A 24,464-nucleotide genomic window follows, 5' to 3' on the forward strand; every position below is an offset into this window, starting at 1 on the left:
GCCGGGGAATATTATTGTTGAGACTGTTGGTTTGCGGAAACTTGTGAGGCAGGTTGCAAAGATTGCTGTTGCGCCTGCACATGTGTCTGTATCTGGTGATACAGAGGATAAGTTTTTCGCTTTCTGATACCATGCATAGAAAGCAGATGAATCTGCAAGTACTGCTTGGTCTTGAATTGCTTGCTGCACACATGACACGAAATGTACTCAGTCTGCACAGTGTGAACGTTAACAATGTGCTGCTTTAAATTAGAATTGTTCGAATATATCTTGCCGCATTCGGGACACTTGGGTTTACCGGTTTGATTGGCGTCCTCCCTTTGCTGATGATATCGCCTGTGAGATTGTTGATGGAGTATCGCCATATCGATCTTGTCCTTCGCACAAGACTGCAGTATCAGATTTAATTGCTCATTCTTGACAGAAGTGCTCTGCTGGAGACTTTGGAGATTGTTCTGCAGTTTCTGATGCATCATCGTAAGTTGCTCACTGTTTAGATTATTGAGGGAGTTGAGGGCATTGAGGGTGTGTTGCTGCGATGACTGTTGGCTGGTGGTATGGTGGTGATGATGCTGATGATGATGATGCTGAAGCAAGCCCGAGAGATCCTGCCCTTTCGAGTTGTGACCTCCGCCGCTCTGGTAGGTTTCAGACCCGGCCTGCTCGTTCTTGGAGGATGAACCTGGCAGCCAACCGGAACTCGAACTTGAACCATCTCCTCCAGAGGGCTGCCACCGCCCTGGAACCACCAGCCAATGTCAGTCCTCAGCCAACCTCGTACGATTCCTTAAACACTATTCAATCGCTTTTTTTGCCTCCCACTGCCCTTTCTTATGTATTTTTTTTTCAACTTTCTCTTTTCTGAAAGTGTATTTCCAGGTTTTAAAGACAAGGTTTTGCCCTCAATAATTTTTGTACCCTCCCCCAACGAGTCTCTCCCTAAATCTAGAATCGAATTCAATCCTTTGTATCAAGTTAATATGGCAACCTTTAATTGTTCCTGGCGCTCTTGTGCACCCTATATTGTTCGTCTCTTCTTCATTATCTTCCCATCGCGATTTGTTTCCAATTCTTATTCAAATTGAGGCCGAATATCATTGATATCACTACATTGATATACACGCATAATTACGATTATTTTAAATACGAATAATATAAGTTTAGATTTACATTTCGATTCCTGAGCCTGAAAATTTTGTTGATATTGCAAGTAATGACGCGATTTCACACTTACACAATTTTTCAAGGTAATATACGATGTCGAAAATAAGCCTCACATCACAGACAAAAACGAAGATACAATATGATGTTCATTTCCGAATAGAAAGGTCATTGCATGATAGTTATTATGAAAAAGATTTATGTCTCTGCCATGTAAGATACGCCACAATGAAAATCATAGCAGAGATGCGACTCCATAATACGTTGCTGCTCACCGTGTGATAAGAGGGGTAGCTGACAAGGGATGCAAGGGTTATGAGAGGTACGAGAGTTTCATGCATTCAACGCAATAACGAGAGATCAGAGTCTTAGGAAACGACGGAAGGATACTAGTCTGGGCTTTAAGAATGTTTAAAAGGATGAGATCAAATCATAGATTTGATAAACTTACCGTAGTTTGGATCCTGGTTGGCTACTTGATGCATGCCGGAGGGTCCTGGCATATTCATGCCTGTAATTTAAAAATAAAGACTCAATTAGATTAATTACACAAAGATGTCATTATTTTAAAAATTTAATGTTATGTTAAATAAGACAGAAAAGTGCAATTATTTATTTATATGTTAAATATGAAGTGCAGTCTATTATCTTAGTAAATTGTTATAAATTAAAAATATCGTAGAATATTAATTTTTTAATATTCTACATACTTAATAATATGTAGTATACATTAACAAAGTAAAGTCAACTACTATTTTATTGTAAGTATAAATATAAATCATGAGATTTGTATCGCTCAATTGACTAGAGCACAAGTAAACGAAATCAAATTATGTTAATAATATGTTAGTTTATTACATTTCATAATAGATTTATATTAACACATTTTCATAAGTCAAAGAATACAATGAAATTATGTACACAAATAGAAATAATTGTAATTATTCATTAATTAATTTTAATTGAAGCCGTAATTAGTAATTAAGTCGGGCTAATTGCTAATTACGAAAGTAATTAGTAACTGGACGAGGAATTAATAATTAATTACAAATGTAATTAGTAATTAAATGTGCCATTAATTAAAAAACTAATTTGCATCCTTTCGACAAAACTGGGATTTCTTTGGTCCAACATAAATTCAACTCTGCCTTATAAATACCGAAGTAGCCGATATTTATAATGTATAAGCAATTATCAATATAAAACATATTTTTAAAACAGATCAATAATCTATTTATTCTTGAAGTATATGGTTTATTTATTATTAAATGAATCAAACAGAGCAAATAATTAACAATATGTTAATATAACAATATGTTAAATATAAAATATTATACAAGATTTAATGTGAGAATTTTAAACATAAAAACCAAATAATTACCTTGAAGACTTAACAACGCTGCAGGAAAGCTGGTGGCTCGATGGTGTTCTATAGAATCATTTAGAATATCACTTGGCTCGGTCTTCACTGCGTTAAGAATGCTGCCGTGATTCGATACATCCTCTTCGTTTTCTGACATAGAATTCGAATCTTCGCCAGTTGATTGCGCCTGAAACAAAATACCCTCATATTTGTAAAATATCAGTAAAAAATACCTATAATCACCAAAGATACTAATCGGTTTCATAAAATTTAAATTTACACTTTTGCGCGGAAATACGTTGATGTGTAATAGAACATCATTATTGTTGCCTAACTTGACATAATTCTTACTCACCTGTATATTGTTTGTGGATGTCGTGTGTATCGTGGGACCACCTTCGAGTGCCTGACCTAACAAGGATTCCTGAAGATCCAATTTTGGTTCGACGTGGTTTCCTATTGGAGGACTGTAACTTCTTGCTCGCTTTTCTGGTGGACTCAACTCACTTTCATTGAGATCTCCTCTGCCGTTATCTTGCCAGTTACGTGGGGTTGCCTGATCAAATTAAAGATAATATACGGATGATAGTACAGCATCCATGAAAAAGACAACGTAATTATTCTTCATATAATTTAATTCCAATTAATATTCTCAATAATCTCATTATATGTAATAATCAGAAAAACTCTAAATACTCCATTATTAAAACTTCCACGTAATATTTGTCTAACGTCTATTATAAGTCGAAATTAAAAGCTAAAGGACGAAGCAGGAAATTCTAACTGGGATTCCGCCTGTCACGATGGCGGCGACGGCGTAGTGTTAAAAGCACATTAATTAAAATTCGTTTTAATTAAGGCTAAATTAATTAAAAGTTCGAAACCAGCCGTATAATTCGTATAATTAATTTTCCAACTTCCATATTAAACTGCCGCGGGGACAACTTACAGGTGCGCTACCGTTGTTGCCGGCCGACGACGATGGAATTTTCGTGGCGCCACTATTAACGTCCGCCAAACCCCGCACTTGAAGCATTTGAGCCGTCTTCAGGAAAGCAGGTAGCTGCTCCTGACCCACGTGCACTTCCCCATGATACATAAAACGTAGCAAGGACTCCATGTCCGACGAAGCCACATCCTTCAGGATTACAATTGGGTGAGGACATGGATTTGCCTGCGCAAAAGTTGACATTTCCTTCGAATTTACATTTTCATAAATTAATAAAACGCAAAATACTTAAATGAGCACCCTAACATAATTTCAAAACATTATTACAAAATGTTACAATTATATTTTTCTTTCATTATATCTAAAAAAAATTGTTTAATATCTTTACTTGTTTGTAAGAAAATTACTTTAACTTGCGAAACATAATAAAATTGTAAGAAATTATAAACTTTTAAGATAGCTTGTAATCCATTCAATTTCAAACTCGTACAATATACTGCTCAACATTATCCATTCAATCGAACAGTCGTGCACTGATCCACGCAGCGCTGATTCAACGATTTGATATAAGATACCAGTGTCAAATTAATCACAGCTATTAATTATCAGCCTATCCTGAGGAGCCATTAATACCTACAGTTATCTTATACATAGCGTGGCAATTACAAAAAGTATGCTCTCTAACTAACGCATGATCGATCAAGGTAATCGATCCATCAGGAAGCGCGCAATTTTTCTAATCGCAGATTCATACGAGAGAAGATCGGAAACTAAGAGAGATACATCGATCCTCTATCAGCACGAGGTCAAAAGGTTTGACGGTAACGAATACTACCCTTTCTTTCGCCCTCCTCCACAGAACAGAACAGAACATTTCTCACATATACTGAAATTCAGCAAACCATATACACTTACATATCCAACGTGCAAAAAGAAGAGTAACATTTCTTTTCTTCCTGTCAAAGTAAACGATTCAACATCGGCTAAAGGTTAAAAGGTGTACGAAGATTCTGATCGATGCCTAGTGAATCGATCCCTCTTGCAAAGTGCTTAATCCCATTCATCGATGAACACGCAGGGGGGAGTCTGACGGCCGATTAATTTGTAACGATTTACAAGCGAGATGCATATAATCAACGTCGTTTAATCCATGTCGGAGCTACCCTTCATCTTGGTGCGCCGATTGCTGCACCGATTTGTACATTTAAGCCCACATAAATCGCCAATTTTTCGTAAATACGCACAGTAGGGCGACATGAAAGATTTTAAACTACGAGATAAAACACATTAATACACGTCGATAAATTATAATTACTTTTATCTTTATTTAAATTCATGCATGAAGAACGTAATTGATTTAGAAATCGTTGCATCGTTGTTTAATCAAGTGAAACTTTTAAATAAAGTGAAAAATTTTACCTTGGTACAGGTAATTACAAGAATGAAGAATTCTAAAGCGAGATGACGTAAAATGTGTCCTTATTGTCAAGAGTACCCCAGATACCTTCTCACCTTTCTCATCAGCGAATTGACCGAGTGATCGCTTTTCGCCGATGGTTAATTGCATCCACGAATAGTCACGCTCGATGGCCAATTGATTCGTAACGACAATTTATAACCACGACGCGTATAATGATCGATACTCAATCTACGTCGGGATGTTCCCGTATACCTGAGGCATCAATTCTTGCACCTGTCAGACCAGCGAATTAACTCTTAATATTGAATGATCTTCGAGATCGTTAGATGGTGACAATTGATCCTCGACAAGCAAAGTTACACGTACATATATAATTATCGATTTGCTTTTATGACGAAATTCGTGTTTATATCCTATTATGTAGCGTTTAGATTTATAACATAATACAAAATATCTAAAATATTGTATCATTTAATAATTATGTGCATTTACGGAAAGAAAGAACGGTGTGTTGCTAAAGTATCTAAAAATTTAATATTTTTTATTTAATAAAAAATTAACTAGATACAGATCTAAAAATAATTATGTAGGATGTTCAAGCTTGTTGCGAGACTACATCAAAACTTTTTGCAGCATTGCTCATTACGCTTGAGCGTCCTACATAATTATTATTTTGATGGTCCAACATAATTATTTTCAAAATTGTATCTAACTAAATTTTTAGATTCAGCAAAATCATTCTTTCCGTGTAACTCACTGAAGACAAAATTATCAAAATTCAAGATGACCCGGTACAAGTACCTTTCATTTTATTCTTTTTCTATTAACTGATCCTATTTACTATTTCTTATTTACTTATTTTTACTACATCTTAATTAATCATAATTACTTATTTATTGATGCATCTCTCTTTTATTTATATAACCTATATAATAATAAAGATATAGCTGTTTTAAATTTCTAATTAAACATATGATGCATATTTTCATAATATGCAATGTGTTCTCGGTTAGATGGAGGGTTACATCGATACATAACGGCATCGATCACGATCGTTTCTTGCGAAAAGACCGCGAGAGTAGACCGCATAAAGCGGAGGCGTCTCACGACGATGTATGTACGTCATGGCAATATTATACGAAGTGCTAGTGCCATTATCGACAGCGATATTAATTATAATTAATGAACCTCCTGGGATGGCGCGGTTTTCCATACGCCTTGCCTACACAGTTATACCGAAACGACATGATGCTGTACATATACACGTTGTAACACGAATACGAGGAGACGTATGTACAATGCCGCGACCTCAGCGAAGAACCGTTCCAACTTCGATTATCGATGCCCCGAATTTAACGTCGGTACGTGAAAACCCACGGCAACGGAGGGTTCGACGCTGCCATGTGCAGAGGCATTTATTATTGGCCAGTATCGACTTAACGTCTGTGCACGCGGTGCAGCGAGGTGCGGCGTCTCGATTTATTGCACTGCATGCAACGGAACGTATCGGATAAATGATTCTTGAGATGGAAAAGCAAGGTATATTGCATAGAAATGAAAAAAAAAAAAAAATGTTAATAAGCTAAAAATTAAAAATCTAACTGCGTTTAGGAAGATTTATTATATAAGTTTCAAGATTGGCATAATTTAATCGAAATATTTACGACAATACATATATTAATTATATACATTTCAATTATTTATATACATAAATACATAAAAATACTTGACTTTTCTTGTTGAGAAATAACTTTAAAAAATGATGAACAGAAAGCTAAATTTTTTTCTCAGCAAATATAATCAATATAATCGTACAATGCAATTTCATAATTGGAGAACTATATTTTATTAAATGCCGATAGCCGCTTCGTAATAAAAGAAAAAAAAAAATCTATTGGTCGAGCGTTTTATCTCGACAAAAGCATGACTTAATCAATCGAATACATTGAGATTCATCTCTCGAAGGGCAGTTTCCGCGGCTCGTAGGAGAGAAATATTTTTACCAATAATCCCGCAGTTATACAAAGCACTTTTTAATAATAATTATGCGATTGAATAAACGATCCTTATTATACGATATAAAATAAAGGAAAGTTCAATTGCGAGCAATCCAGAACATCCCGTTGTCGTAATATTTTATTATTATACCACATTTATGTGTCATATAATTCGAGGAGATAATGTTAATGAAGGATTTATCAATTAATAAATTTTTAGAATAAAAAATATAAATAAACTTTTCTTTCAATTTGTAATTTGTTTTCACATACGTTCATCTTGAGAAAATTTCCACGAGCACATTTATTTTGAGATCTTGTGAATATTAAGGATGTCATATATGATTTCTCGATAACTTTATCGAGTGCTGGGAAACTCGTTGATGGGAATAACTCAAATAATTGAAGTAGTGGAAATAATCACTGTCTGCAGGTATCTGCACACCTTTAGAATTCCGCAATAAAAAGAGATAAAGCGAAACAGAGAAGCAGAAGAAGCAAGACAATGGATGGTGCAAAAGGGGAGGAGAATGAGAACACTACGAACTCCTTTATCGCATTAACCAACTCAATTAACAACTTTGAGACGAGACACCATCCTCTCTAATTAGACCTAACGAGATTAAAACGGGTCAATAATTAATTGTATGATCGCGTGTGCGTCAGAGCAGAATAGGCGAATGATCAAAGAGCCTCCGATTAATTCGCGAGATACGTATCGATCTGCACAATATATATCATCATGATTCCCTAACGGATGATACTTATTCGATTACAACTGTGTATGCAAGGATACGTCGACGTAACTGCTAATTACACTTCACCATTTTGCTTGCAAAATATAACTCTTTCCAAAGGGACTATATATGTTTAATTCTATTATAATTATATATAAAATTATTACAGTAAATATTGATGCACAATCTATCATCAAAGATCTTATTGTAGTATCACATTGTTGTGCTTGTTATCAAATGAAATCTAATTGATAAATTGCTCGTATACACTTCGTCCAACAAACAAATTTGTCTCAATCATCAAAAATGGCCGCTGGATAATATAATACTTTTATCTACATGTACATAATCCATTTAATCGATTTTCAGAATTCGATCTTGCTTGTCGCAATATATCAATTCTTCATTTCTAGCGGAAATTAATATCCTCTAAAAAAAATGTAAATAAGATCTATCTATCATTACAGCCTGTCTCATTTGTCTAGTCAGTTATTGGTAAGGTTCCGTCATGATTTTTCGTGCATCGACGCTCACATGGCTTGCAACGTGGGAAATCTTGCGCCAGTCTTATTAACGACTCCTCGTAAGTCCCCCGTGCCGCACACTGTGCATGCATGATTTTTCCTCGAATTACCGGCGTCGTTCGACCATAATTATCCAGCCACCTGAGAGCGATCGCGCGGCGGAATTCAGAACGTCCGCTTTCTAAAATCCGCAAAGCAACGGTACGGGGAAGATCGTGGCAAGCGATTAAGAATCGGCCGCGTGATCGAACGGCACCGATAATTGATTAGTGGAAATAAACGGGGGCCATGCGTGAGAGACACAATGAAGGGGGCGGTGGAGATTAACGATACGCCGCTAGAAAATGAGAGCGGACTTGTACCCGAGCGTGTCGCAAGACGTATTGCAGTGCTAGTGCCCTTAACTTAACTCCGTCAGAGTTCCTATTCATTATAATGGGCTATATGGTCTTTTTTTATTTATAATACACAAGCATCTATTTTCAGAGGCATTTGGTATTGCTATCCCAATTTATGAACACGTCGTGAATTATGATTTAAATTATTTAGCACGAGTTGCATAATTAAATGAAATAATGAACAAGGGAGAAAAACAAGTAATATTTCGCATCAAAAGTTATATTTATATAGTCGGGAACTGATTTATTTAGTGAAGAAACGTGATAAACAAAAAATAGTACGTAATTTAATCGGAATCAAAGTAAAAAAATATAAAAATATTTCCTTTCCAATTATTGTAAAACGTAATATAGATGTGTTTCAATTCTTAAAAATATTTCAATCGTTCGTAATCGAAAAAAATTATAATCTTTTTTTTTTATATAAAAATCATTTATAGAAAAATCATTAAATTTCTTAATATTCAGATTGCTTTCTCATTATATGTTAAAACGAGGAGTAGAGAAAAATTGCGTTATTATTGTGACAAAACTCCAAACTGTTCCACACGAGAGAAGATGGCTTTAAATTGCACGTGAAAGGAAATACAGGGGTGTCATTGTACAGTTTATAGCGTGCGCATTAAAGAACGCCAAGTGTCACGAACATCGGGTACGTAATCGTGTACAACAGCTATACACGGTATCGCATGCGCGCGAAGCACCCTAACTAAACCGTAAGTAGAAAAGTAGATACGATTGCATGGTTTCTGATCCGGTTATGTGGTGTGCACGCCAGCAGTCGTGGCTTCGCAAAACATATCATCGGCATCACGTATACGCGCGTTAAGTAGCGATGGGTTCGACGAGCTCGGTTATGAAAGATCGATATACTGGGCAAAGCGCGAGTCATCGATCATCGAAAATACCATCGTGCGCAATACCGGCGTGCACGGTGTGCAACGAAGCTTCAACTCAATAGAAATTTTTAGCTTTTACCCGATACAGAATTAACGTTACCGTATACCCATTCGACCGCAAAATTGCTAAAATTATTTGAATGCGGAGATCGAATTGTTTGCTACATATTTGATATACACGATTAAAAGTTTTAAAACTGTCACTAGTGACTAAAACTGACATCAAAGAGTTTCTCTCTTTAGATTATATTAATTCCTAAGGAATATATTGGATCGTTTATTACTTTTTCAGTCCAGTATTTTACATTTTAATATTATTTTCATTCGTGGCGAGCAATACAGTTATAATCGCTATAAATACGGAAAAAAACTCCCATTATTTTCGTGAATATTCATGTGTATTAATTAATTTTCGCGTTTGAATATTAAAATATACGAACGTTTTAGCATTTAAATAATTCAGGACTTGTTAATAATTGGTTTGTTTTGATACCGCGAATTACTGTCCATTCGAATCTATTACTTCACAGGAATTCATGTACATGAGCGTACCCACATACACACATACACACACACACACACACACACACACACACACGCGCGCGCGCGCGCGCGCGCGTATGCACTTCTCTTATCTGCTTATCTCGATGTCTGATGTTTCACTGACGCATGTATTAAACTTTCCTCGCATTATCCAGCCAATTCGTAGGATAATAGCGGCATGGATATCGATCAAACCTCGCATAGTTACTAACTTCCTACTTTTTTTTTAGCAACCCTGCCAACATCAATTCACGCGCGCTAGTAACGACAATAAATTATTTTCAAAATACAGTGACAGATAACAGGGATTAGCTATTAGATCATCAACTATCGTGACTGATAATCCATCGAAATTTTGTTGATTGAATTAAGCGGATTTGTTATCTTTAATTTTATTCGTGTCAAGGTAAATACATTATATGTATTATGCGCGCAGATTGGCATTACATATGTACGTATACAAATACAAACATACACGCTCACATACATAAACATAGATTACGTTTATTTTTAACATTATATCTTAAATTATTCGACAAATACTTGTTTGTTGTTATCATTAACATTAAAAATAACAACAGATTTGAAAACAATGCGAAGTCTTATAATAATCTTCTTTATTGAAAATATTAAAATGTTTCAAAATTATTGTCTAATTAATTAATTTTTTTTTGGATTTACGAAGGATTTGTGTAAGCCAACTTTTTACGACGTTATCAGCTCCCTTTGAGTCATAGATAACACACTAGCCTTTGTATAATTATGCCAATCAGGTATTAATGAACCATCGCTTCTATACATAACCGATAAGGCTATATTCGCGTCGCAATGTTACGCTATTGCGAAATATTCCATACGCGAGATAACGATATAATCATCACCGTCACGACGCCGTTCGACCTTCCCGTTATTGATTCACGCGTGGATTCTGGATCGCGACGCCGATGCTGTCGATGCAGTATAAGGGGGGAGAAGACAATAAATGTGCATCGCGCGCGTTTCTCCAGGCGTCGCCTTTTCCAGGCAGTCGCGGCACAGGAATGCGCGCACGTACAACGACGCACTTCCGTTGATAAAAATACATGCAGCATAATGCGTCTCGGTACGCGCGTCGACATTTTCGCTTCGTTATACGAGCACTGAAAGAGAACAGGACACCGAAAGACGAGGCGCGTCCGTCTTTGTTGAATAAAAAAAAAAGGAGTGCTTCACGATGTTCTGCGCGTAATCCCACATAATTATATGCGCATACACAAAAGATGATGCCTCGGTAAGAGGAGGAAATTCGAATTGAACAAACACGAATGCTCGTGGGCTGAGAAGAAAAAAAAAAGCACTTTAATCGTGCAGGATACTTTCGATGAAGAAATCAGCTTGCTTGTAATTCAACAATAAAAAGAAGAGATAAATTCTTCATTCGCAATTGTATACGTCATAAAACTTTAACATATTACTTTCCTATCGCTATCATATAGATTTATATAGACAACTATACGGATAAAACTATTTATATAGGCAACGCATAAACGCTGTTTGACTATTTCAACGTAATGCAAGAGATACTTGTTCACGTTTCTATTAACAGAATGCAGCAGATTGCGCGCAGCGGCAATATAAATGAAGTATAATTTCGCAGATACGCCGCGCCGGCGCGGCGCGCCGTATAACGCCTCTCTGTACGATGTTGATTTCGCTGCGTCGCGCTCCGGCAGAAAAGACGGAGCGAAGCGCATACGCGCACACACAGCACAATTATATACCGGCGATAATTTGCTGGCCGCATGTGCGCGCCGCTTAGGCGCGTGACATTAAGCGTAATGCGAGTAACGTCCGCGTGCACTAACGAAAAACGAGAATACCGGCGGCACTAGCGAGCGCGGTGCAAAATTAATGAATACCCCCTTTCCACAGTAAACACGTTGCATTCACATTATAATTCCGGCAAACACCTACATTCCTCTCTGATTTTCACCGGAAAAAAGAAACAATCTAGCGAATATTCTTTTATTTTATCAGCGCTTTTCAAATCAAAGTGATGTAAGAGAAATTTTAAACTCATTTCTCCTACCACTTCGAATAAAAAGCGGTTAAATCAAATGAAGTCTAATCGATACGTATAAACTTATAACATTATTTTGCCTATAGCGGAGAAAATATTATTACTCTGCGGTATAACTGGTTCTGACAAGACAAAGTACTGCTGAATTGCACATAAAAATCCAATATGCGTTTGCTTATATGTTCGCATCACGCGTTTAGCGCTTGTAACTACATGACATTCAGTCTGCATTAGCATTGAATCAGGCGACAAATCAAACTCGGAAATCGAGCTAGCCTTTAAAAGCGAGGGTACGAATAACGTTTTGGGTTATTGAAGATTTCCTAATAATAAATCGGGTATAGATCACAAGTAATGGAACAACGTCGCGGTTTTAACGGAGAAAGAAGAGAGGAAGGTACAATCTGCAGCTCTTTTATCGGCCTTGTCTCTCTCTCTCTCTCTCTCTCTCTCTCTCTCTCTCTCTCTCGCGGTTCGCGCTGCTATTTAGAATTGATACGATACGAATCACATGATATATTTAGATATGCCGCACTCAAGGCGGGCGGGATATTTTAAAAGATAGGGGGCAAGTCGCGGGGAGGGGACGGCGGTGATTGAGCAGGATGCAAAATGCATCGAGAAGTCAAGGAATATTAAACGGTGAGGAGCAAATTTTATTGTTAGCCTGGTTACCTAGAACCGTTCGTACCGTATATAATAGCTGGCCGCTTTTATAATCGAGATATCCATTAATAATACATGTCTGGTGATCGCGTTATCTGCGTCCGGAATCGCGATTTGCGAATTTTCTAATCGCGTCATAACAAGTACTCAGCATTAACACTTTTACATACCGCTGGCTATACTAATGTTATCGCTCGTAAAATGCTATTATTAATAAGAAATTGTTGCTGCACAATTACTGCATTGTATAAATGCATACAGCATGTAGATGTATCGACAAACCATTAATTATATTTCGTTTTACAAAATTCTCTATTTCTCTTGATCGTTAACACGATCAAGAGAATTACTCGCAGGTAGGTATTATCATCTCTGGGTCACGGGAAGAGTATACTTTTTAAAAGAAATGATGATCCAGAAGCCGGAGAAAAAGGAGATATTTTTTATACGTTAAATGTAGCTACGCAATAAAATAAAATTTCTAGAACGTAATTTTTATTGATACAATGACCTATTAATATGATTTTGTAAATATCAAGTTTAATTAATAATCGGAACTTTTTTCTAAAGAAAAGAGTATTTCAAGTGAAAAATCCAAATACGCTGTTTTATGACCTCAAAAAAGAATACATATACATTTAAAAGATTATAGATAGTAACTCTATTCATAGGTAATTATCGCAAAGGAGAGAGAGAGAGAGAGAGAGAGAGAGAGAGAGAGAGAGAGAGAGAAGAAATCGACTTTTATATATTATTCCTCCATTTAAACAATCTAAACGCACTTCCGCGTACGTACAGTAATAAATAATCACGATGTGTCCACCCACGTTATCATCCACTCTCATTAATCTCTGCGCGTTGTGCCGTGCCAGATCCTTAATGCATCGGAGTATTATCGCGCGGAACACTTCGGTCCAAGGTCCAGATACACTCCGAAAGAATACCCGTTCTTTCCTTCAAAGTCTCCGACTTATTCGACATCGAGATAATTGATAGTTAGCCTCGCCGCGTACTGTTAGGTGGCTTATCGTGCCTAGTCGATTCTCGCGCATTTTAAATTCAAGGCGCACGGCGTCCATTTCGGCAACGACACCTTCGATTCGATGACGTATAAATCACTATAATGGCCGATTCATAGTGCGGTGACCGGTGAGGCGCCTCGCGGGCAACGAATTCCGCGTGCGTGTATTAAGCCCGCGTGCAGACACACTCATAGACGACGCTTCGTATACTTGCGCTCGCTCGCTCGCTCGCTCTCTCTCGCCGCGCCGGTTGGAAATTACCGATCCGATATGCAAATAGCCACGGTGACCACTAATGCGCGGTTAACGGTAACGTTATTAACGGATCGTTACACAGAGTCCAGAGAATGCGTATGCGTGCGAGCGAGCATCCGTATACGGAAGACAGGATACACGCGTGCATGTGCTGATCGCCATTAGACATTCGCAAAAAAGTTGTGTAGAACTGGTGGAATTTGTCAGTGGGACAATGCAAGTGCAAGGAAAGGCCAAATAAAAAAAATTGATATCTGCAAAATATCAATAACAATGGATAATTAATAAATTGATGATAATGAGCAATTAAACGACGCCGTGAAGCGATTTATTATTTGCATACGACGCAACGAATCGAATAATACCACAATATATGTGATGATTCTCTGCAATGTGCCAATGCACGTTACGATTGGCAAAACACGAGTAAAATGACGGAGTGTATTTACGGAAAGATTTGAACAGGAAATGTTTATCGGACTGGTCGAGATAAGAGAACTCGTGGATGTGAATGAATTTAGGAGTGTTGCGAAATATGCTGATGCAGATAGTAGTAATATTAGATGCTCGAAAGGCCATGCAACACTAACCCCGTCATTAAAGAAATATTTTAGCATTGGAAATAAGAATGTATGTCTGGAACGGATGTATTTACTTCAACTTTGAACTCGAATCATTATCAATCACTATCATGTACACTGTGAAACAAAAAATTAATTAATTCAATGTTTCTGGAAATTTTAGACTTCTTAGAAATGATCTTAATCGGGAAACACTTATGACGGTAATGAAATACTGTGTTCTAACATTTCTTGTATTGTTGAAAAGTAACGAAGTGCTACTTAATTTAAATATCTAATAAGAATCGCATATTCGCTCGAAGGTTTTGTGAGCTTCAATTACGTCGTATGCTGATTCAGCATACATGATTCAGATTCAAGAAGCTAATTAATAAGTAACTATTTGCTTTGATCAACGAGGTTCCAGGAAAGATCGTCTTGAGAAAATTGACAAAAGTCGTATCGCATGATTCAGATAAAATCCCTGAAGTCGAATACGTCGCCCAGACTAACGCAAAACGAAAAAACAACCACACATTCTTATGTAGTGACATTGCAAGTATCTTTGGAAAAAATTGCGAGTCGAATTGAAGAAGCTTTCGTTCGTTAACCCGGTTTGTCATCCTGAAGTGATTCGGGTAACATTCCGAAAATTGAGAGCGACAGTCTGAATTAAGCAAACGCGAAAGACGAACGTATTTTGACAAATTCGCGAAGCAACTTGAATGAGACATTATTGCAAAAACAAAGATTATCCTTGTATTGTATGACAGATATCTTAAAAATTAGATTTTTTTTTTTTTAGAGAAAGAGATATAAATGAAATAAATATGTATAAAATAAATTAATAAATATAAAATAAGTGAAATCAATATAAGACACAAGAATAAATAATATCGTTTAGACGAATTATATCGAACAAGGCGAAAAACGCTCGTGTAAATTGAAGATTTTAAAAAATATTCTCTAGTCTGCAGATGACGGTGCTTTTAAAGTCTGGCGGTTGCCAGCTCGCGTCTTTAATTCCGCCTGAATGTCATCACGGACGTGCGGTCAAATTCTTGAATTACATCGTAACATATATAGCAACGCGCGATGTGAGCATATACACGACGGGGAAGACGGGGGTTGACTTCGTCGTTCTCCGTTCTTCGGATCCCAACGCGGCTCGGCTTGGTACGTTTCTTTCTTTCTTTTTTTTTTCTCTCTTCCGCCACCTCTCGCTCCGCTCTCTCGCTCGGTGGCACTTCACGAAGGAGCGAAGAGAGCGAACGCGACGAGGATGCGGGAGGAGGTAACGTGGAGAAATTTATTACGGCGCGCGCGGCCGCGGTGGCCGATCTTATTTTAAGATCTGCCGCGCGTACGTCTCGTCCATGGTGCTTGCTCATGTATGCGCTCGGGTACTTATGGCGACGATCCGGTGGACGGATGGCGTTATGGTCGACAGATGTACTACGTCCGCCTAAATTCGATGTCGGACCGCCCTCGATTGGCAGCCTGAAACGGGAGCAAAATTTGTTGCCTGCGAAATAAATAATTGACCATGCGAATAAGAAGCGAGTACTTTTGTATAAGAGTGACAATATTATTTATATACGTATAGTAGACAAAAAAGAACAATTTTACTAAAATGTCTGAAAATTTAGATATGGATATAGATTTGAAAATAATTTTTTTTGGACTATCCAAATATGTCGGAAACTGAAGTATATACTATAGCAATTAGTTCGAGTTTCATAATTATTTTGACAGTCTAACAAAATTATTTTCAGATTTGTATCTAGATAAATTTTTAAATACTTCAAATATTTTTCCAGTGTATATTTCAGTTGCGTTAAATCGTGAAAATGTAAAATAAACATTCGCTTTTGAGAATCAATTATATCTCATTAGTAATTCTTCTAATTTAACTAATACACACACACACACACACACACACACACACACACACACACACACATTTCTATTCCCCCTGGGATATTCCAGAATATACATGTGTTATATTATGTCGAGGAAATGAACGCACATAAATATTATAGTAAATGTCTGCAGTGTTTCGACAGCAACTTAATTACGCTTTTTATAGCTTGGAAAGGAATAATTATTTTATGGTAACGCGGCAGAGCAGCGCTGCGTGATATTTCCACGTGGCGTTCAGCGTTCACTACTCTTGAAGATTGGCTTAAAAATAAAACGTAGGCGGTGAATTGTTGTGTAAATTGCCATGGACACGATTAGTTCATAAAGCCGCATTCATTACCACGCCATATGATAATTTGATAGAATATAACAATAGTTATTATTATTGTGCGAACGCTATTGCCACGTTTCTCTACATAATAATTAACGCGCACCCGATTAGTTGTATCCTAGATTTTTAGTAATTAATGATATATGTATACACTTAATTAATATGCAATAAGTTAATTTGGAAATAGATAGAGATATCCAATGACTTTGGATTATTATTGGAAACGAAATCATAAAATAAATGTGGCAATATACTAAACGGATATTACTAATCAATTTAAAGTCTAAAAGATAAAATGAATAGTAAACATTCATTGCACATTTCCGAATAATTTCTGAAAATTAATTATTACACAAATGATACTTGGACTAAAAATCAGTAAAAAATCAGTATAGAAGGAGGAAAAAAATATGAAACTTTAATCTTATTTTGATTTTAGTCATATTTTCAAACGCGACACACTTATCATTTCGCTCTCAACCTTTCCAGTACGTTTTTCGAGTCGCTATTTTCTTCGATAATTTATCGATTCGTAAAAATGGCAACGAATCATTCGAATTCTGTATAAAAGAGGTACATATATCTGTCGCCCAAGGCATCGTCACGTAAATCCCCACGGAGCGAGCTACTCGTAACCGTTATTGCCCGGTCAAATATAGCTCCAGCGCGCCGATACCTACACCCAACAACGAGTCTTGAAACATTTATCCAGTGCGTTCGAAATAGTCTCGTTCGTCGCGTATTATTCTTGGAATCAGTCAGGCTGGACGTTCGCTAATGTTGAGTGCCTAATCAAAGCCCCATTCTTCCGCCTCCCAACGCGTCATGCTGCTGTTTACGATTACGTGCGTCATGCTCAGCACGCCCACGTACGTACTCGATCAGCAGCAATCGCGCAACTAGGCTTTCGCTCGCAATCGTTGCGCTAAACATTATTACGTTCTACTACGCAGGCATACTCGATGTGAGATCAAATGACTTGAGAGAGTCGTGCTTGTGCCCATTCAAGATGTATAGGAGAAACACAATATTAAAGCGAATTTCTTTTATTTATTTATTTATTTTTTTTTTTACCGAGAGATTAATTGGAAAATCAAAGGAACTTTCGCGTGTTCGCGATTCGCGCAATTATTTCAACGATCGCCATCTGTCGTTGTGGCAGACGGGCTGAAAAAGAAAAAGCGGTTTACTCCTTATTACGATCAATTTCCGAGCTATCGCTGGCACCACTCTCACGGCACGTTTTCCCCTCCATTAGCGGTGAATTACAGTGTTTATAAGCGCCGTACTTAACGGCGGAACGCAGCACGAGCGGGAGCGAAAGAGTAGGATGAAGTATAGTAGCATGAAGTATAAGGAGCGAGAGACAAAAGAAACTCTCTTCGATGAGTAACGTGCGGGATGACGTAGTTGTTTAAGTCTGTATTAAGCAACCCTCGCGAGCACGTGTAACGGTGATCACACTTTCAGCTTGAAAAGTGCGCTCTAGATCACACAAGACATCAGATCAGAAGGGATGGCAATATACTGCAGCAAGTGTAATTAAAGCGAGGTACCAGATTAAAAACGTTATTTGGACAAATGTAATGCCGAGATGAGACTTTCATTGTCTTTTACGCCGCAGTTGTTCTCGCCTTGGTACTTGCTCCACGTATATACAGCCTAATCACCAGCTGTATTTCGTAATTAAATTTATAGCTAGACACTTAGAGGATCTTTCACGTGAAGGCGAATAACGTGGCTGGAAATAGTAATGTACAAGTTTATCCGCAACTTCTTTTCAAATACTGATAAATTGGCAAATGTAAGATAAATCTTTTCAGACTTCAACCTTCCGTCTGTAATTTAAATCTTTTTTGTTACACAAGCGAAATTTTACTTTTAAATTTCTCCAAAATAAAAGAAGGCGAAATCCAGTTCCTTCTCTTAAAATATCTTGTTAAAAAACTATTTAATTAGTAATCAATATTAAGAATGAAAACAGGTACTTACGTGAATAAACTAGATAAGACTGCGAAAAGTGCCTATCCCGATCAAAAATTAGATGTTGAAATAGTACATCTATATATAGATGTACTATTTAAATATATAGATGTAGATGTATTTAAATAAATTTTAGAAATATAAATTGCCGTCGATCACTTTTGAACTTGTAATCAAATTAAAATAATAATAGTTCTTCCAAATTAAATTCGTAGTAAAAAGTAATCGGCACGTAATCTATTTCTGAGATAAAATTTATTTAAATACATATAGATGTATTATTCTATTATTCCAACATCTAATCTTTGACTTTAACAGATACTTCTCATATTAAGTTGATAATGCAATATAGACGAAAGATATAGATTGAAAGATAATTCTAAATTCTTTTTCTATACTTCTTGAAAGCTTAAAAAGAACAGAGAAAGTAAAAAAAGAACAGATTGCAGATGAAGGAAGTAAAAATGATTGCAAACAGAGAGCTAAATTTCCATTTATGTAAAATAATTTCGCGTGAAATTAATAAATAAAATAAAATAATTTAAGGTGTATGTATTATCCATTAATCCAACTTATCGAAAGTTTAAATTTTTTTCCACAAAATATCGTAATTAATTAAAGTTTCTCAACTTTTGCAAAGTTTAACGGGTTAACTGTGAATCGATGTCGTTTCCAAAATGATCGAAATTCTCAGCGATATTAATGATCCGACGCGCGAGGCTCCTCAATTAGAAATAGATGCTAGGCGTTAAGATTCTTGCTACACAGTCGCGCCTCGCATCACGCACAGCCGGAAACAAACGGATTCGTGCACGTCTCATATATATTTCCAGTCTCGCGGACGCAGATGCGTGCACACGCACTAATGCACGCACGCAGCACGCGCGTGCGGACTAGCAGGAACGACACGACGACGCGCATTGATGGTAAATTTAAATGCGACCGGTCGCAGAGAAGAGAAAGAGAGGCACGGATGAAACGAGTGAGCACGCACGCACGCACGCACGCACGCGTATGTGTTGTCTCAGTCTGCCCTACGGACGCCTTTAAATATAGAATATAGAGCACCTTGCCCGCCACACGACGATGGGATTGTGTAAGCGTGATTTTCTCTATCCTGCACTCGGCACGCGTTGTTTCTAGTATTTCCCGCGGCGCACGCACTCTTCTCTTTGTATATCCTCTGCCTCACTCCCATTCCGCTTTCATCCCTCCTTCATTTATATTTCTCGATTTATTTCTAGCTACACTTACATTCCCTCTCACATCGTCAACTACTGACTACGTTTAACGTTCTCTTCCGTGCTAATGTCCTGTCGAAACAACATCTATACAACGTACCGAAATATATAACGAATAAATAAACTTGTATTAATAATTTTATTAGGCTTTTTAATAATAACACTATATATTTATGCTTCATTAAAATTTCAATTTTACATAATGCGACCACTGAGGAATAAACCGCTGATCAAAATTGTGTACACCAAACAAAAATTGTGCCAATAACAAGTAATATCCAATTTTTATGTTCACTAATACCCTGATAATGTTCATTAATGTCCTAATAATGCATAATCTCATACCCTAAAGATAAATCGCTGAGGGCATTATAGTGTAATTTGGGACATTACTGGGCATTACTTAAGAAAATTGTATATTATCATAAACGGTATGAAGTTATGCATTAATGGACATTACTGGAACATTAATTGGCATTACTAGGATATTAGTAGACATCTGCCTAACTGTTCCCCCCCCCCACTTAACCAAATCTTAATGAATAAATTATATAATAATACGCTATTTATGCGCTCTCAAAATCCGCAAAAAAAATTTTTATACTTATTTTGTTTAGCTAAAAAAAATTTTTTTGTGGGGATGCTGAGTAAACTGTCAATCAGCCCCCTTCCTGCCCTTGAACGTGTTAATAACAACCGTTTTGGAAATCATTCAAACACACGAGATTTATGCGCTATTTATGCGCTTTTTCATATAACTTTAATTTTTGTGCTGCATCCCTTAAGATATTTTCCTCTTGAAGCAAACAGTCATATTCATTCCTAAGTCATTTAAAATTGCAAAATTACGCTATCCGATCTATACAAAATATATCTTCGATTTATGCGCTACCATTTCCAAGCAATTTCGTTTTTGCGCTGCAAGAAATGCAGCCTTAAGAAATTTTCCTTTTGGAGCAAACAATAGTATTCATATCTAAGTTATTAAAAATTGTGAGCATACATGTTTTTTTATTTTAATTGTGCAAAATATATTTTTTATTTATGCGCTATAAATTCCAAGCAATTGTGTTTCTATTAAAAAATCAGAGATGATAATAAAAGGTTTTGAAGAAGGTAAAGGTTAAAGGTACAATAAATCGGTAAATATAAATAGGATTGGCAATATTTTCGTTCTATTTAACTTCTTTCTGTTTTTACATAATTAGATAGTGTAATTTTGCAATTTTAAACGACTTCGGGATGAATATGACTATTCGCTCTAAGAGAGAAGTGCTTTAAGGGATACAGCGCAAAAATTAAAACTATGTGAATGAAAGCGCATAAATAGCGCATAAATCCTGTGTATTTGATTTTTCAAATCGATTATTAACACGTAGGGAGGCTGACTGATAGCTTACTCAACCTTCCACAAAAAATTTTTTTTAGCTATACTAAATGAGTGCAAAATTTTTTTTGCAGATTTTGCGCATTATTATATAATTTATTCATTAAGATTTGATTAAGTGGGGGGGGGGGCAGCTAGGCAGACATCATTAGTGGGCATTATTACTCAAGAGAATTATGTATTATAATAAGCGGTATGAGCAAGGGTAACCGCTGACCAAAATTGTATATGCCAATGTCTAGTAGTAATGCTCAAGTAATGCCCAGTAATATTCCAAATCTGTACACCGTAATGCCCTCGGCAATCACATTATATGAAGAAAAAGATCAAAATCACTATTCATAAAGTATCAATCATTCTTATTATCCCCTTCCGCCTGCCTACCATCATGTTTCCTTTATTCCCAGCCAATATAGTTTTAACACACATACTTTGTTAATTATAACTGAAAAAAACCATCATGGCGAGATAACGGACTTTTGTCCACCTTTATCTAGGCGTCTCCGGCGCTCTTATTATTTTCACGCGCGCGCGTCGCGTGGGACACCGCCAACGATGCTCGTGCATGCGAGCGAATGAGCGTCGCGATTAATAGTCGTGTACATGTCTACCGTGAGCCACGATAATGAGCGGCTCAGTTTTTCTGATTGAACAGGAAGGAACGTTTGAAAATAATCAGAATTATACTTAAGTAAAATGAATGAGTTTTGTAACTTGCATTTATTATTGAGCTGTCATCATTTACGACGAGGGAAAAGAAAAGGAATAGCCGCGACTTTCTTTCCGATGTTAATGATACACAGCGTGCCAGAGAGAAATCATTAGTCAATGCAGAAAAGAGTACGGCCATCCAATACTTCAAAATTATCGTGATATCTCGTTTAAAGAATGAAACGTTTATCTAGGAAATTCTCGCTGCGCTATTTATATCATTTCATTAAGTGATTGAGAACCAAATTTATATTATATTTATAATTTGCAAGAAGTAAAAATTGACAAGTACTTATAACTAGGAACTTACTGACATCTGTGATATGTTCTTTTGCACGATAAAATTGAACTCATATTAATTAACAGATTTGTAAATGAAACGTAAGACATAATAACATGTAAAATAACAAATAACAAATAACATGTAAAATCTTGTTGAATGAATATAATCATATTATATTCATGATTTATAAAAAAAAAAATCATCAACTGCTTGTAATCAGGAATTTATTGACATTTCTAGTACCTTTTTTTTAGATAAAATTAGATAAAATGATCTCTCAAATTAATTAACAGATTTATAGGTAAAACATATAAACATTAAATATAACACACAACATCTATTAATAAAGTAAATAAGCAAAGGACTATGCCCAGTTTTATAAACGAATTTGAGCTCCGGATGAACAACTTTAAGACATGCCTAAAACTTTAAAATATCAAAAGAGAAAATTCCAACTTTATAGGAGAGGTTTCCTGAGTGCTAGAACTGCCCAAAGTTCGCTATTATGTACCACTAGTCTTATCCAATTTCTCCAGGGTAGCTTCTCGCGGATTGTACCAAAGACATTGAAGTAATATCTAAAATGTATTTGGTACAGTTCATTAATCCGGTTAAGTCCCTGATCGGTTCATGCCGTGTGCCAGCAAGAACAGTTAATGATGTTTTTTTACTTTTAGAGAGTTCCGATGAGAAAACTGAAGAGAGATAAGATCCATATATTGATCACATTTCAATTAGGCAACCTTTTATTTCATACTTTGAGTGTCTCTCTCCCCTCTTCATTGATTAATGTATGTCACTTATAATTATTCATTTGGGGTTCAAAAAAGATTTTAGTTTTCTTCAAGATTGGACATATTCCAGATACTAGATGATTCGAGAAATCGAATAAAACCAGTTCTACATGGTACACAATACATGGTTATAATAGCGAACTTTGAATAATTGTAGCACTAAGGGACTCATTTTTACAAAGTTGTGCATATGAAACTTTTTAATCCTTTTTTTATACAATCCTAGCTAAGTTTCAATGCTGTTCAGCCGAGGCCCAAACTGGGCATAATCTTTTGTTATATTCATAATTTGCAAAAAATAAAAATTGTCAACTGCTTTTAATTAGAATTTTACATCTCTGATATGTTTTTTTTTGAAATAAAATTGATTCCATATTAATCAACAGATCCGTAAGCGATACGTATTAAAGTTATTCGAACAGTAGCTTATATATAAATACGTTAAATCTCTGTTGCGCGATAGGACCACTCATTAACTGATCCCTTAGCACTCCAAGAAGCCACGAAAACTTATTAAGCCTGTTTCCATGACACTTCGATATTAATCCGCCGTCAACGTCTAACAAATCCGAGCGCGCCTTTCAGGGAACGTCACAGCATTAGATAACTCCATTAATGTTCCATTAATATCCGCGGGCGGCGATGACCGTTTGAAGGAAATGAAATACTTTGTGTTGGCGCGCAGAAATTAACATGACTCGCCTGCGTTCCCTCGACTTCGCAGCATCGTAAATGTCAGTTGATCTAGTCCACGCTTTAATCATCTGATTTGTTCTCCGCTACTTTTCACTTTACTCTCTCGATCCGTCATGCGGGTCCCAGCGTAGTTCCGATTTAATTAGCAGATTAGAGTCCGCGCAATTAGTGTCACTCGCCGACCCTCACCGTAACAAAGTTTAACTTACTTAATGTATACTTTTTTTTTTCAAATGCAACATAATTTTCCCTGTAAAAAAAAAAAGATTACTGCAGGCTCTTTGGCAAAAAAACTCAATATTATTTATATTAAAACTCAATAATATTTATAGAGTCGTAAAAATCGAGCACCGATCGAGTTTGCATCTCGCTACTCTTTCCAAAGATTTATTCCTGTCGACGGGAATTTATTTCACAAAAATAAATCGACATCGAGCAGAGAAACCTATTGGACACGATCGATCCTGCTGTTGCGATTTGCAGGATGACGCTTACTAGCGAAACGACGTATGGTGGGAAGCATTTGTTATTGTCACGAGTTCGGTATGTATATATATATATA

The 24,464-nt window shown here is 36.5% G+C and overlaps 1 protein-coding gene across 4 annotated transcripts in view; it reads right to left on the reverse strand.

The window, feature by feature from the left end:
• Positions 1–24,464, reverse strand: part of LOC108689086 (broad-complex core protein isoforms 1/2/3/4/5-like) — an 83,103-nt gene that overhangs the window by 20,469 nt on the left and 38,170 nt on the right. For 2 of the 4 annotated variants that reach the window (XM_018195698.1, XM_018195699.1), the window contains 5 exons: positions 3,474–3,698; positions 2,880–3,080; positions 2,543–2,711; positions 1,613–1,672; positions 12–739 (listed from right to left, as the gene is read on the reverse strand). In XM_018195698.1, the coding sequence (XP_018051187.1) occupies positions 12–739; positions 1,613–1,672; positions 2,543–2,711; positions 2,880–3,080; positions 3,474–3,698 (1,383 nt within the window). Of the gene's footprint in view, positions 1–11; positions 740–1,612; positions 1,673–2,542; positions 2,712–2,879; positions 3,081–3,473; positions 3,699–24,464 lie in introns of those variants that run through there. The other 2 variants (XM_018195700.1, XM_018195701.1) reach the window with 1 other exon arrangement.

The sequence above is a fragment of the Atta colombica genome, unplaced genomic scaffold (assembly GCF_001594045.1).
Source record: "Atta colombica isolate Treedump-2 unplaced genomic scaffold, Acol1.0 scaffold254, whole genome shotgun sequence".
NCBI classification, from domain to species: Eukaryota; Metazoa; Arthropoda; class Insecta; order Hymenoptera; family Formicidae; genus Atta; species Atta colombica.